General features: G+C 43.4%; 1 protein-coding gene across 2 annotated transcripts in view; it reads left to right on the plus strand.

Moving 5' to 3' along the window:
• The window catches only part of SNX25 (sorting nexin 25), an 84,238-nt gene that overhangs the window by 25,597 nt on the left and 42,126 nt on the right, over positions 1 to 16,515 (plus strand). For both annotated transcript variants that reach the window (XM_024759957.1, XM_024759958.1), the window contains one exon: positions 8,190 to 8,260. In XM_024759957.1, coding sequence (XP_024615725.1) covers positions 8,190 to 8,260 — 71 coding nt within the window. The remainder of the gene's footprint in view (positions 1 to 8,189; positions 8,261 to 16,515) is intronic.

Raw genomic sequence — 16,515 nt, forward strand, 5'->3', positions numbered from 1 at the left:
ATGAGATGATGCATGTAATGTGGGACATCCAGGCTCCCAGTAAGAGCTGAAAAAAGTTCCAGCTGGCGGGAGCAGTCTAGAACACACTCAGGCCGCGACTTGAACGGGGTTAATGGGTGAGCCGAGACGACAATATCTTCTTTCAGAAAAACTTTGTTCAAAATGTATAAGAAGGGCTTCCCAGGTGGCGCAGTGTTTGAGAGTCTGCCTGCCGATGCAGGGGACACGGGTTCATGCCCCGGTCCGGGAGGATCCCATGTGCCGTGGAGCGGCTGGGAGCCATGGCCACTGAGCCTGCGCGTCCGGAGCCTGTGCTTCGCAACGGGAGAGGCCACAGCAGTGAGAGGCCCACGTACCACAAAAAAAACAAAAGAAAATGTGTAAGAAGTCATTAGGACACTTTAGATATGGAGCTTAAAACTAGGCAACTGAAGATGCTATTGAGTAGCCGTTCTAAATGAAAATGCTTTAGCTAAGGGCTGGGAGTGCAAGATACTGCCGTGGTGCTAAACACACATCCATAAATACTTGGTAACTGTATTAATAGCTGATGTAAAAATATGAGGAACACAAGTAGAAACTAGATACAGACAACAGAGAGAAAACTTTGGCTTTCTTGAGGTTAGCTAAAGGGCACCAGCTGGCCTGTGGTGACAAAGCTTTGGCCGCTTCTGTAATGTGTAATTTTTGTAGGCTCAGGGAACTAGAAAATGGATATATGGTAGTTATTTTAGGAAGATAAAAAGATATAAACAAGATCAAGAAAATACAAATCACTTATTGCAGACGGATAAAAACTGTGAATACTTGGTGTATATATATTTCCAGATTATTTTCTGTATATATAACATGAATCCTGTGTGTGTGTGTGTTTGCATGCACTCAGGATTCCTCAGGCTGCTCTGGTGCAGAACTTTTCTAGCTAGTGTAACTCAAATACAGTGCATGGGTGTTCAGAGATGACTGGTCTCTTAAGCCCACGAGGTAGCTGGGTAGGGCCTGGGATGGCTGTTCACCCCAGTGTCCTGATCAGATATTGTCACTTGCTATGTGTGCCACGAATGGAAAAAGGCTGGGAAACGTGCCTTAGACTCTCTGTGAAATCGGCTGCCCTCTGCACGGTAGAAAAGTGGAAAACAGGTTTAAAAGCCCCTGTAGCGGAAAGTGCCTTTTACTCCTCTGAGCCCTAGCTGAAAATGTTTCCCCTGCTTGTGTTACAGCTCCGGCCACTTCCTGTTTAATACCATTAAATATGCCTCCTGAAAAGATAGCTCAGGACCTTGCTGTTATCCTCAGTAGTACTCAGACATAAAAGCTAAAATAATATACTTTTCTTTGTTCATAATATTGGTGAAGATTAAAAATTTAACACCTAGTGTTATCAAGAGTGTAGGAAGATAGGCAACTTCATGTCCTGCTGGTAGGAGTAGAAATTATGGCCTTTCTGTTGCAGTTTTTATAATCTGAACAAAGGTCACAAAGTGTGCATTTTGTGATACACTTTTATGATACAAAGTGTGCACTTTTTGATACATTCATTATTCATAAGAATTTATCTTAAGAAAATAACCATGATTACATGGAAAGATTTTTCCAAGAATGTTTCTTGTAATTTTGTTTAAAATAGACAAAAGCTCTAAATAATTAAAATGTCTAACAATAAGGGTTTGGTTTAAAAGATTTTGGCTCATCTATACAATGGATTGCCATGTAACAATGAGGTTGCATCAGAATATTTAATAATATTGGAAGATAGTAACTATACATTTATAAATTAAAAAGGCTCTAAGCCAGTATTTATTAACATAAATTCCATCTTATAAAACAAAAAAAAATGTGTTTGCATAGAAAAAACGTTATAAAGATATACCAAATGTTAATAGTAGTTAACTTTGAATGTTGTGCTTTGTGTATTTTCCCATTTTCTTGGAAGAGCATATGTTACTTTAGAGAAAGTAAAAATGGGCTCGGACTGAGAAAGTAAAATCTGCCAGTCTGTTTATCAGGCTGGGATAACAGACACTAAAACCAGCCACCCAGGTAACAGGAAACAATACTTCTTCCAAATATATTCAGTGGCTGTAAAATGTCATAATGACTCTCCTTGCTTAGTGACTACTGCTTTCTTATCCACTGAGAAGCATTGCTCTCTAAATTCTATCAGAAACTTTGCTGTGTGAAATTATATCAGTGGGAATGACACATCCTCTTCTTGCCTGGAGGATTTCAGTCACTTTGACACAGAGAAGCAGTCTCATTTTAATCCAGAGGCAGAGCTGCAGATAAGGGGTTTCTGGACTCAGCATCCCACATTTATCCTAACTTTGTAGTTTCCAAGGCAGTGGGACCCTATATCCATCTGAAATTGACCCCTTTACAAGCCCCGCTTTGAGCCTGTCACAATGCTGCTTCATTTAAAGTTCATCCACACCCCACCCTTCCCCAGAATCCAGCAGTAACTTTATCTTTTTCTTTGTTTGGGGAGATGTCCCATGGTTCCTCTTGCTGATGGCAGTGGGTCAGTAAACCTGAGGCTGTTGGACTAGAGTGACCCTGGTGGTCTTTGATTGATCAAGCTGAGACACTATTATAGTCCGGGAAAAAAGTAAGGTTACTTAAAATGGCTTTTATACATATTTTACAAGCACACACACACACCATCTCCCTATATTGCACGTATCTGAAGAGTCAGCAGCAGCGTTAGGGAACAATAATTGTTAACGGTCGTTAAACTCTCACTGAGGGCAGGTGCCGTTCCAGATACTGTAAAGGTGTTCTCTCATGTAGTCTTCATAGCAACCCTAGGAGGAAAAATGCTGTTATTCCGCTTCTTGCAGATGAGGACTCTTCAGTTTTGAAAAGCTTGAATAATTTTCCCAGGGTGACACAGTAAGTGTCGAAAGCAGCATTTGAACACAGGCCATCTGGTTCCAGAGCTCACATTCTTAGCTCCTCTGACCCACTCCCTAAATAACCCAGCAGACCTTGTCAGTAGTGCTGTGGATGTGGGAAGCAGCTCCAGCTTAGCTAGCGGAAGTCACCATGGTTTCATTTCTTAAACACTTTAATCGAAGTCTCTTTAACGAAAACATTATCCCTAGCCTAGTACAAAGTAGCCTGTGGCAACTCTGAAACATTGTTTTTAAATTCCTGAGTTTTTCTTAAACATTTGTGTGTATATGGTATTCTGTTCCATAATAGATCCTTGCTAATTTTGATATAAAACGGTATTTTAAACCATTTACCATATGGTACACTTAGACTAGGGTTTGTCCAGCCTTTGACTCCCCTGAGACATTCCAGCATGTGCACACCCAAGACAGCTCTAAAGTAACACTTAAAAGGTGTGCCTGATGAGATGACGAGACTAATTTTTTTGGTTTGGCTTCTAAGTAACTTTGAAATCAGTTCTAATAGCATCCCAAAGCTGTTCTGAACATTTGACAGTAGAAGGTGTTGATTTCTAAGGTGATTACTTTGAAGGACTGTGTAGCATTCAGGCGAGATTAACATTGTGGGAAGAGTTCATCAAAACAGTCTTCTTCCAAGTCTGTTAATTTAGCGAAGTGTATAAAACTAAAGAGAGGTGAGGTGGCAGCTCAGAGGGACATTTGGCAGCTAGCTGTGTGTGACGTTTTCGTTATCCAGAGACAAGGGGTGCTCTGGGTAGGATCTTGCCAGAATTGGAAAAGAGCTGAATCTTTGGTCCGCTGCTTCCTCCTAAAACTTGAGTTTACAACGTCATTTTGGAAGAACGTACTAACAGTCTCTGCTTTTCTGATCAAGAGCCTGTTGACAAATATTAGTCCTCCTGATTGTAGAACCTCCCTTGGCACCAGCTAGGCCATGTCCGCCTCTGGAGGAGGAAAGCCAGGTGAGTGCCGGGTGCCCCCGAATACCCGCCAGGTGACTAAAAAGCCTGTGCCGTCAAGGACGGCCAGCATTTGGATGTATGTGTTGCATGGTTTTGTTGAGAATGAGAAAGTCTCTCATTTCCTACTTTGCCTCTTGGTATCGAGTGAAAGTGAATTCTACAGATTCACTAATCATCTCCAGACGCCTCCTGTGCGCAAAGCACCGTGTGAGGAGGGCCTGGTATTTGTAAAGATGAATCGCTTGCGGATCTTTGGATTCTTAGATGGTGTTACTTTATAATTTTATGGATTTGTTTGAACATTTTACCTCTTTCTCAGACGGCGTGTATTTTCTTCAGTACCATTGATGACTTATTTGTCGCAGAGTGTGAATCACTAAGAGTATCGAGGGGCTTCCCTGGTGGCGCAGTGGTTGAGGGTCCGCCTGCTGATGCGGAAGAATGTTACGTGTGCCTGTTAAGTGTTACAGATGTTAACACTTATTAATGTAGCTCATTAATAAGTCAGTTTGGACTGCTATCACAAATATACCATAGAATGGGAGGCTCAAACAACAGCTATTTCTCCTAGTTCTGGAGGCTGGGGAGTCCAAGATCAAGGGGCTGGTAGGCAAATTGGGTTTCTGGTGAGGGCCCGCTTCCTGGTTTATAGACAGCAGTCTTCTTGCTCTGGCCTCATGGGGTGGAGAGAGCTCTCTGGCGGGGGGTCTCTTTTGTAAGGGCACGTACCACCCTCGAGACCTAATGACCTTTCAAAGGTCCTACCTCCAAATACCATCACACTGGGCATTAGGCTTCACATACGAATTTTGCAGGGGACACAAACATTCTGTCCCTAGCACTCATTAATATTTACTACCAAGCTAGGTTCGGTTGGAGAATCCAAGACTCAATCCCTATCTTCAAGAGGCTTCAAGAGGCTCATGATCTAGTTGGAGAGAAAAAAAAGGTAGCATATCTTTTTTTATAGACAAAGCCACAATTTTGTCTTAGGCTCAGACGTGTGACCATTTTAAAAAGAAAGGTGAGGCCCTGAACACACTGGACACACAGTTTTCTTCGTTCACAACACTCTTTGTGGAAATGTGACTCTTAAAAATAACAGTATAAAATAGTAGATAAATGGGTACTATTATAGGGCAGAAGTAATTTAGGGTTTCAGCAAGGAGAAATATTAATGTGAATTAGGGGGATTGGGAATGACTTGAGGGAAGAAATAGCATATGTAAGATCTACTTAGGTGAACAAGAAGGGAGATGGTTTTCAGAAGGAAAGAGCATGAGTGAAAGCCTGGAAAGTGACTACAGGCTGGGGAGAGCAGTGTGGAAACGGTCGTGGCTTCAGTCCAGGCTTATATGGGGGTCGGGTGAGGGGGCCAGTGCCAAGGTGCAGAGCGAGCGGGAGGCTGGAGTGGAGGCTTCCTCCTCTGGGGGTGGGTCCCTGGAGGGGGTGAGCGGGGGTCGAGGAGCTGAGAGTGGGCTTTGAGGAAGGTGTTTTGACAGGGGTGCTCGAAGTGGGCTGGGTGGGAGATAGAAAGCTTGACATCAAGGAGACAGACCGTTTAGCTAATGCAGCTGACCCTCGGGTGAGAACGCCTGAAATAGGGTGGTGACAAGAGGAAGAGGAGGAGAGGAACTTATTTAAAGATTCAAAGGACTTTGAGATTCATATTTATGGGAGGGCAGATATCGAAGATGATGAGATCGCAGCGTAAAGGATAGAAGGATGATGAGGCTGGTGTAAAGAAAGCTTCCTGTGCAGGCAAGAAGGTAAGTCTCTTTGAACTGGCTAAGATAGATAAGCAGTTTGGGAACAGTTTTAAGATGACTTATAATTCTACCATTTTAATACGGATGCCCTTCATTTTTATCTCTGTTTTGCGTTGTAGCCCTGGTTCACATACCCACATATTTACGTATCTGCCATCATAAGCGTACATGCCATTTTGCATTTTAGAATCAGTGTGTCATTAAACTCTATTTTTATGTAGTCTTTCAAATATTATAGGCTGAGCGTTTTCCCCTTAGTCTGATATATCCCCAAAGCTTTCTGAAAGCAGGTACCGTATTGGTGTGGTTCATTTCAGTGTGTCTAGAAACTGATTTAAAAAGTGTTTGTCTAGTGAAAGCATATTGCCCACATAGATTATTCTCATGCTTTTCTTCGTAGAAGTTTCTGCAACAAGCATATGTTTGGAGTTGGGTGACATGTGTTGGAGTTGAGTGAAAAGTCAGTGCTTTCTGCTTAGAGAACCTAAGTCCAAGGTTAAACTAAGGACTTGGTTAAGGAGTGTTTGATGATTCCAGGTGTGTGTATGCTTCTTATAAGCTGTTTCCTCATCTGTTCATAACTGGCAGGAAAAATCACGTGAAAAGCTACTTTTGTGTTTTACCATTAATGGAGGAATGAAGGCAGTTCCATCAGACAACTTTATTGATCATTAATGTCCTAGCAAGGCCTCCTTGTGGAGAACATCGCCTGAGTGTGTATTCAGCCTGGAGATAACTTCTCTATGGATGGAGACTTCAGAGAGTTGTCTCTGTCAGACAGCATTTGGCCGTGAGACATATCGACGCACAGTTACTTAAACAAGTTAGGGATTTATTCTCCTCAATAACAAGATGTCCTGAGATGGACAGGCTGGGGCTGTTTTCATGGCTCAGTGATGTCACTGGACACCTGAACTCCTCCTGTCTTATCCCGTCGCCACGTGGCTTTCCTCCTCATGGCAGAATTCTGTGCTTTCATCCAGCTGCATCCTTGTTCCATGGAGGAAAATTGAGGAAGGACAAGGACAGAAGACTGAAAGGGCTTTTCCATGGAGTCTGCCCCTTTAAAAAACCTTCCTGGAATCCCCTCCTGGCAAGTTATGCTCATATCTCACAGGCTAGAACTATATCAGATGGCTGTCCCTAACTGCTAGGGAGAAGGTTAGCGTTTTGAGCTGGGTGCATTGCTTTCCCCCATAAATGTGGTCCAGTTAGCGGGGAAAAAAGAGAGGGAAGGGTGTTGGCAACCAGCAGTCTGCCAGAGTCTCCAGGTGACCGCCAGCAGTGCCCCTGACAGCCTGTTCTCTGAGGTGGTGAGAGCGGGCATCGATATTCTTACCGCACAAGTGAAGAAACAAAAAGACGTAAAGTTGTGAGGTGTCCATGAATAGCTGTGACAGATGAATTCACGTCTATCATCTGGGTTTTAGTTGAAAAGCAAAAGAACATATCTTGTGTTCTAAAAGCCAACCAAATGTAGCATTAAATCTTAGAATGCTGCAAAGTTTGTGTTCAGATAAAGAGTTAATGTTAAATAGCTTTATTATAGGCAGATTCTTAATCAGTCAACATAATTAAGGGCTAAGAAACACTCAGGATAGATAAGTTTGGTTAGGGCAATACTTAATAATAATTAAATAGCACTTAAGAACTTGGGGTCATAACTCACCTGACTTGAATATGCTCAAAATAGCCACAATTCTAGGGTTGTACTTGGCACTAAAAATGTAAGCTTTTCTTTTTCCTCACACAGAGGTGACCTCAGTCACATGTACATCTACCTGGTGTTCTGCTCTGGTGGCTGTCAACTCTCTCTGTGCGTGGGAATGACCTGGGGAGCTTAGACACTGTTGACACCGGAGTCCCACTGCAGATGCTTTGAATCTGTTCGTCTGGAATGCTCTTCTAAGTGAGGAGTAATGCAGGAAATCACGAAGATGGTGACAGTGGGACTGGAGGGGAGAGGACAGCTTTGAGAAGTGTGTAGGACAGTACCATCCAGTGGAACTTTCCGCAGTGATGGAAGTGTTCTCTTTGCACGGTCCACTGTGGTCCATGAGGTCCATGAGGTGGCTGAGCACTTGAAATGCGGGTGGTGCAACTGAGGAACTACAATTGTGGTTTAACTTAAGTAGCCCACGTGGCCCGTGGCCACTTCATTGGACAGTGCAGGCCTAGGAGGTAGAATCAGTAGGCTCTGGTTACTGGTAGCAGGGAGGAGAGCAGAGGTGGGGGTGGGGGAGAGGGAGCAGCTGATCATAACCTCAAGGTTTCCCTCTTCATTGAGGGGCCAGGTGGGAGTGCATCCGTACAGGGAATGGAGTGGGGGAAGTACGTTCACAACTCTTACATTCCGGTCTCAGAAATGCGTAGCACATGGCCCAGCACCCGGACCAACGGCTTCATCCATGTTGGGTGGTTTAATGATACTTGGGCAGGATTCACAGTGTTATAGTTGATTAGTACAAATACAGTCTAAACGCATCTCTGAAAATAGTACTTTTTTCCTATTCAATCTTTTCTTGTTTTCTCTTTTTAAAATTCAGGTATCAAATTGTAGTGGAAATAATCCAAGCAACTACAATTAGCAGCTTCCCCCAGCTGAAGAGGCACAAGGGTAAGATCCAGTTTGTTTTCTTCACGTAGACATACTAAAGGTTGTAGGTCTGTCTCCAGCCTTCTCTCTCCTGTCAGAGCTTTGACAAGTATGAGCATATATTTAAATATTTCAGATTTGTTTAAATAATGGTGTAACAACATAAGAGAAAGTAAGTGTAATTTCATCCTAATAAAAATCTTTGTTTGTAGTTCTGTGTTCCCTTATAAACTTTATTCATCTGTAGTCATAATTTTTAGAATATTAGTCAGTGAGTACATATTGCTTCTGTTCTGTTTTTAAACTAAACATGGTTTCATAATTTTTTTCTCATATTAAAATTTAATCTTAATATTCATTGATATTTCTGTATTGGAACATAATCTTGATAGTGATTTGAATGACTTTCGTGAGTTGATGTTTCATAATTTACTTAACCTTTTCCTTTATATTTTTATTATTATTTTTTTAAATATTTATTTATTTATTTGGCTGCGTTGGGTCTTAGTGGCGGCATGCGGGGTCTTTCATTGCGGCACGTGGGCTTCTCTCTACTTGTGGTGCGTGGGCTCCAGAGCACGTGAGCTTAGTTGTCCCTTGGCACATGGGATCTTAGTTCCCCAACCAGGGATTGAACCTGCGTCCCCTGCATTGGAAGGCAGATTCTTAACCACTGGACCACCAGTAAAGTCCCTCCTTTAGTTAAACATTTGTATTGTGAACATCTTTCCTCCTCTACTCTTGTAGATTTAAAAATATACATAAATATGTTCTATAATTTTTTTCCTGTTTATTTCTCTTCAAATAAAGAGTTGGTTATCCAGGCCTTGATACTGAGGAATAATCAAGGTCTGAAGTTGGCTCCCACCTCCCTACAGTTTGCCCGGTGCTTCATTTATGAAGTTGCAGGACAAGTTACTCTGTGGAGGGCAGAGAAGTTCAGGATTCCCAGCTGACAGGCACCAACACTACTACCTTGTAGGCTTGACTTCCCACAGAAATCTCCAGGCCCCCTCAAGTTCCTGTCTGGGAGTGGAGGGTCCCGAAAGGACAAGAAGACGTGGGCCAGAAACTCTAACCTGTGCCCAGGTTTCTAATCAGCACACAGAGGCAAAGGGGTGCTTGGAGACTTTTACTTGTCTTTCTGAGTCTCTGACAGAAGGTAGGAGCCATATTTAAAAAAAAGGAGGGTGTAGACTCTGAAGAGGCACTTACTCTTAATCTCAGCCCAGTGAGGAAGATTGCGCAAATGCATTCATTAAAAAATGTTTATTGAACGCTGACTAGGTGATTAGGATTCAGCAGTGGACACTGTGAAATCTCTGCATTCACTGAGTCCCTGAACTAGGCTGGGAGGCAGTCGGACAGTCAACAAGTAAAATGCACAGCATTTCAGACGGTGAGACGTGCCTTGGGGAAAAACAAGTTCTCCCTTCTTGTTGAACTGTGGCGAGGTGGGGGCCGGTGATAAGGATGCTGGCTCAGCCGGAAGGGGAGGATTTTGCACTTGGATAGGGTGACCTGGGGAGACCTCGCCCAGGTGGGGACCTGTGAGCAAAGCCCTAGTGACCCGAGGGGATCTGGAGAAGGACAGGTGCAAAAGTCTGAGGCAGAAGCATGCAGACTTGCTTGAGGGGTGGGTGGGGGGAGAGAAAGCCAGAGATCAGAGGTGGCAGGAGACCCTGTCCTGAAGGGCCTTACTTATGCTGTAGGGGCTTCAGCTTTTACTCTGAATGAGGAAGTCTTTGGAGGCTTTTGAGCAAAGGAGATGTGATCTGATTAGTTCCTCCAAGAGTACAGGCTCTGCTCCTCTCCTTTTCCTCATTGTTCCTTCAGAGAAGATAGTTTATTTTCAGACAGTTTGACAGACATATTTTAAGGAGAACACTAGAGAAGGACTTCTTGTTGCCGCCACTGTCTGGCTTTTCTCAGTGCTTCCCCCTGTTGTGTGTTTAGTCAGAGACACCTTTCTTATCTTCGTTATTGTGTTAGTTTACTAAGGCTGTGTAACAGAGTGCCACAGAGTGAGTGGTTTAAATAACAGAAACATTTTCTCATAGTTCTGGAGTCTCAAAGTCTGAGATCCAGGTGTTGGCAGCGTTGGTTTCTTTTGAGGGCAGTGATGGAAGAATATGTTTCAGGTCTTGCTTCTTGGCTCTTAGATGAGAGTCAAGCAGTACATCTTTGGCAGGACATCTGCAAAGACCTGTTTCCAGGTAAGGTCACATTCACAGGTACCAGAGTTTAGGACTTAAGCGTATCTTTTGAGGGGACGCAATTCAACCCGAAACATTATAATTGGTAAGTTCAAGATAGCATTGTAGGGACTTGCCTGGTGGGGCAGTGGTTAAGAATCCACCTGCCGATGCAGGGGACATGGGTTCGAGCCCTGGTCTGGGAAGATCCCACATGCCGCGGAGCAACTAAGCCCGTGCGCCACAACTACTGAGCCCGTGTGCCACAACCACTGAAGCCCGTGCACCTAGAGCCCGTGCTGTGCAACAAGAGAAGCCACTGCAATGAGAAACCTGCACACAGCAACAAAGAGTAGTCCCTGCTCGCCACAACTAGAGAAAGTCTGTGCGCAGCGATGAAGACCCAATGCAGCCAAAAATAAATAAATAAATTTATTTTAAAAAGAAGATAGCATTGTAGTTCCTCTTTTGTGAAAATGCTAGAAGCATTTATTTTCAGTAAGGTCTATAACCACATTAAGGTTTGCTACATTACTTTTCTTTTGGGTTAATTCTGTTACCAGTAGTTAGCTTTTCCTAAATTAGTCTCTTTTAAGTCTATAATAGGGTTAAGAAGTAAAATCTCAGAAAAAAGTTGGGCAGCCAAAACCATGTAGGCAATTTCAGCTACCGTGTGTCTTCATGTCCAGAACAAAGACAGGTTCCATGGAATCAGTATTCTCCCAAACTGTGTGGGTCTGTATAAGAATGAGGGGAAGTATAAGTGACCAAAAAAAGGTAAATTGGATTTCATCTAAAGTTAACAACTTGTGTCTTCCGCAAGAAAGTAAAAAGACAGCCCTCAGAATAGGAGAAGGTATTTGCAAATCATGTATATGATATAGCGCTTGTATCCAGAATATATAAAGAACTCATACAACTCAGTAATCAAAAGACAACCCAATTGGATAATGGGCAAAGGATTTGCATAGGCACTTCTCCAGAGAAGATATACAAATGGCTAATGAACAATTGAAAACATGCCCTACGTCATTAGACGTTAGGAAAATGCAAATCAAACCTAATATGAGATACCACTTCACACCCACTAGAGTGGCTAAAATAAAAGACAGGGTGACACAGTGTCCAGGAATGACGTATAGCAATCAGGGTGTAGATAATGGTGGTGAAAAGGAAGGGATTGATAAGGAAGGTTATAAAGGAAAGACAGCCTAGTTGGCAACTAATTGGATGTGGGGAGGGATCAGATGGGGGGACGTGATGGCGCTGGTACCGCCTGCTGCCTTTACAGATGAGGACATGGCTTTCCAGAGCTTACGTCTGAGGTCCCAACTCCTAGTCTGCTGCTGTTCCTGTGAGGTCCTGCTGCTTCAGGTTGGTGAGATGAGGTTTGGGTGCAGAAGAAGAAGTGCGGGAGCTGGAGTTTCAGAGGGCTTGGTTCTCTTGTCAGCTTCCCAGTGAAACCTGGGCACGTCCTTCACTTCTCTAGGCCTCAGTCTTTAGGTTGCCTGCTCTTGGTGATCATAAAGGGTTTCTCAGTGAAGACGCTCAAAGAGTCAGGAGATGTGTAGGAGTCTGGGTCAGGGGTGAGAGAGCTCACCGGTCCTGGCGTTGTGGGCCTGGGACGACAGGAGGGTGGAGAAGTGCCCATCTGGCGTTTCAAAGCTGGAATTCACGCTGTGGGGAGAGAGCAACCCTGAGGGGAAGTGCTTGGAAGTGACAGCATAGAGGTGATAGTTAATCGTCTCCTATTTCTGTGTATCTTTGCACAGCCCGTTGTTGGGGAGAATAATGTGTTAAGAGTCTGAAGTGACTTCCCACATAAATACCATCTGCTGTCTCACTCTTGAAGTTCATGTGTAGGTGGTTTCAATTTTAAAGAATTAGGTTGTTATAATTTAAGTGCAGGTATTTTATTTTATTTTATTTTATTTTATTTTATTTTATTTTATTTTATTTTATTTTATTTTATTTTATTTTGCGGTACGCGGGCCTCTCACTGTTGTGGCCTCTCCCTGTTGTGGCCTCTCCCGTTGCGGAGCACAGGCTCCGGACGCGCGGGCTCAGTGGCCACGGCCCACGGGCCCAGCTGCTCCGCGGCATGTGGGATCTTCCCGGACCGGGGCACGAACCCGTGTCGCCTGCATCGGCAGGCAGACTCTCAACCACTGTGCCACCAGGGAAGCCCAGGTATTTTTTTTTTTAATAAAAAGGAAGGTCAAATTGAACATTCCCCATTGTCCTTTTTCTTTTAATAAAATGTCCAGTAACATATTATTATTGGAAGCAGTTCTTATTTCTCTGTGACCTTTGGAGTTTTGATGTACAGCTGTCACATAAAAAGTTACTTTATCTCATTCTTTCTCAAATTAATCTGTGATCTATTTCCAGACAGATTTTTTTGTGTGTGTTTTTTTTCCTCCCTGTAAAAGGCACTACGGAAACTTTGATTTTTTACCATTAAAAGGCTGCCCTCAAATAGAATCGTTTTGTTGTTTTTTGAGGATAGTGCGATCTAGTGAAAATATCGAGCGGAGAATCCGGGAAAAGCCTCAGTCTGTGTGTTAACCTCTCGTCACCAGCTGCGCCTGTCTGCACTGTTTCCTTAAACCTGGAAAATCGGGCTGTGCTCAGAGTGACCGTGTAATGATGCTGCCAGGTTGTATGTGAGGTTTTAAGCAGTTTCGTTTCCAGTGTTGTTTCTCCTTATTTCCATGTCCTCTTTGTGAGCGGGAAACTGAAGACGTTTAAAAAAGAGAATGACCAGGTGGAAGATACTAAGAATACTTAGGATTCAAACTAGAGATGGGGACTTCATTTATGAAAATAGTATATATATGCTAAAGTATAATTTTGTTGCTACATATAAATATGTTTCAGGCAGGTCTTTTTCAACTATAATGGTTGATGATTAAGAAATGGTATGGGGCTTCCCTGGTGGCGCAGTGGTTGAGAGTCTGCAAAAACAGTTTGAGGATTCAGAGGAAAAAATGCCGTATAACAAGTGGGGAGAAATTACCTGATTGTGTTTCCTCTGAAACCTTAAGGAATTAACCAGCTGACTCTGCACTGACTTTTTTCAGGATGATAGAGTAGGGTCGGGGGGACCGCTTTACTTTGTATACACAGGAAGGTTCAAATAAGGCTTCTGAGCGTCAACAGACTCCAGCAAATTCACACAAAACTCTGTACATGTTTCAGGTTCATAAGTAGATTAGTTTATCTTAAATGTAGAGCAAGTTCCTCTCTTTAACAATGTAGAAATTTCAGTTTGATTCTTTTCTTGATGGCTTTTTTCTTACGGTATCTTGATCTTTTTAAGAAATAAGGTATCGAATGATTTTAAAAGTCTTTACAGTGCCTCAGCTAGTTTAACTGCTGATACAATTCTAGGGAAAGTAAATAATCATAAAAATAAAACTTTTGAGACCATCTAACTCAGATCCTTGTCCTATGGGCAAGAAAATTAGGTATGATTAGAGAAGGAGGTTCTTAGAGCAAATTCATAGATATTAAACAATTTGAAGCACTTGGTCTCAGAAGTTAAGTCTGCTCACAAAATTTTCTTGCCTCTGACCTTATTTTATCATTCATTCTGGCCAAACATATTGGCGGAGGCCTGAATTTTACCCGCTAACCACATCAACTTCTTGTTGGTGATGGAATTTGGGAAGTTTAGTAAGTCCAACTAGCTAGTTTCAGTGAACATTTTTCCGTCTTCATCTTTGACTATTCGGCAGCATGTGACATTGGTGACTACTGTCTTCCTGAGCTTTCAACCTGCCCTGGCTAACACTCTGTCATTCTAGTTGTTTGTTTGTTTCTCTGCTTGCTTATTTGTCTCTATTCAGCTTTTCGATGTTGGAGTTCCTCAGGATTTGTTTCTAACTCTCATTATTTTATACCTGTGCTTTCCAATATAGTAACCATTAGCATATGTGGCTATTTAAATTAACTGAAAGTAAATAAAAATGTAAAATTTTGTTTCTCAGTCACACCAGTTATGTTTCAAGTGTTCAGTAACCCTGTGTGGCTACCGTATTGGATAGCGTGGAACATATCCTTCATCACCACAGCTTCCTTGGGTGGCACTGCTCTGTGTTCTTTGGTTAGTCTTTCCTTTATCTATATGCTGATGACTTTCCAAATTTCTATCTACAGAACCTTTATTCTCTGCTTTTCTACTTACCTACTGTTTACTGCACATTTTTATTTGGATATCAAAAGACACCTCCAAATGAAAAGGTCCAGATCAGGTCCCACGTAACTGGCCATCTTCTGTAGTTTCTTGTCTCTGTGAATGGCATTGCCATCTGTCCGAGTAAGTCAGAAACCTAGGAGTCCTCCTTGTTCGTTCCTTCTCCGTCATGCGCTATATCTAGTCCATTATCGTCCCACAGACTGACCTCCTAAATATATCTCAACTCGGCTCTTTCTCTGCACCACCATTTTCCACCACCCGTCTCTCTTGAACTAAGGCAGTAGCTTCCTAATTGGTTTCCTTGTATCCACTCCTGCCCCTATTCAATTTATTTTTCATACTGAAGCCAGAGTGATTTTTTAAAAATACAGATCTTAATCATGCCACCCCCATGCTTACCTTTCATTGTCTTCCCATTGTTCTTAGAATAACAACGCTGCGAAGTGAAACCTGCAAGGCCCTGCTTGCTCTGGCCCCGTCTTGATCTTCAGCCTCATCTCCCGCCAGACCACCCCCTCCCTCTGAACTCCAGCCAAACTCACTTTTCTCTTTCCTCAACTCACCCCAGTTCCTCCCGCCTCATATTCTTTGCACATTCTGTTTCTTCTTCTTGGAATGCTGCCCTACACTCAGTATCACTCTGCCTAGATAACTCCTACTTATCCTTTATATTTTATCTTGAATTTCTCTGCTTTGTTCACAACACCTCTCCCCCCGCCCCCTGCTGATCCTGGGTAGATGAAAGACCACCTGAGTTCATAGGACCCTTCACGTCAGTAGAGAAAGGACTCCGAAGGATATCTTCCTTCAGAGAAGGAATCACCAGAAGTAGGTCTTCAGTCACTCAGCAAACATCTTGCGAGTGCCATTATGTATGAGGCACAGCTGTGCAAGGCATGAAACTGTCCCCGACCTTCAGGAGGAGACAGGTGGATACACAAACAAAATCACAGTACAGTTTGATAAATTCAGTGAGAGTTGCCGGTTCGGGATCAAGTAGTGGCACAGATGTGTGGAGTGTCAGCTCTACCTGGGCCAGAGCTCAAGAAAGGCGTTTTCTTAAGGGTAGCAGAGTTGAGTACAAAAGATTGAGTGGCTCTCATACCCTTTGGGCTTTTTGGGTGGCTGCGGCTGGATGCTGCCCCGTGTGCGTTTGTATGTGGGTTATGTCAGCTGAGACACTGTGCAGGTGCTTGGGATGTAATGGAGAGATGAGCCTTGATGGGAAGACGGGGGCCGATCCTAAAGGGCCTTGGGAGCTGTCCTGAGAAGTTTGGGCTTAATCCTGGAGACCGGTCGTTCTCAAACTATAGTGTGTGTCAGAATCACCTGGAGGGCTTGTTAAGATGCAGGTTTCTGGGCCCCAAAGTCTGTGATTCTGTGGCTCTGAGTGGGCCCTGAAAGTTCGCATTCCGCACGGGTTCCCCAGAGATGCTGATGTTGCTTATCCAGTAACCACACCGTGAGGACCGCTACTGTAGAGCCAGTGATCTGGTCGCGTTTGCATTTTAGTGCCCAACTCTAGCTTTTTATTAACAATTAGAACAGCCCAGGTAGTTGAGAAGTGGTCTAGTAAAATTAGCTGGCTGCTAGGGTCTCAATAATCGTGTTCCCCCAGAATCCTTTCGTTGAAATCCTAACATCCGAACTTGATGGTATTAGGAGGTGAGGCCTTTGGGAGGTGCTTAAGTCGTGACAGTGGAGCCCTCATGAATGGATTTGGTGACTTATAAAAGAGGCTGTAGAGAGATCCCCAGCCTCTCCCATCGTGTGAGGACACAGCAAGAAGGTGGCAGTCTGCCACTGACAAGAGGGCCTTCACCAGGACTCAACTGTGGTGGCACCCTAATCTTGGATTCCCAGTCTCCAGACTGTGAGAA

Source organism: Neophocaena asiaeorientalis, unplaced genomic scaffold, assembly GCF_003031525.2.
Source record: "Neophocaena asiaeorientalis asiaeorientalis breed wild unplaced genomic scaffold, Neophocaena_asiaeorientalis_V1.1 scaffold521, whole genome shotgun sequence".
Taxonomy (NCBI): domain Eukaryota; kingdom Metazoa; phylum Chordata; class Mammalia; order Artiodactyla; family Phocoenidae; genus Neophocaena; species Neophocaena asiaeorientalis.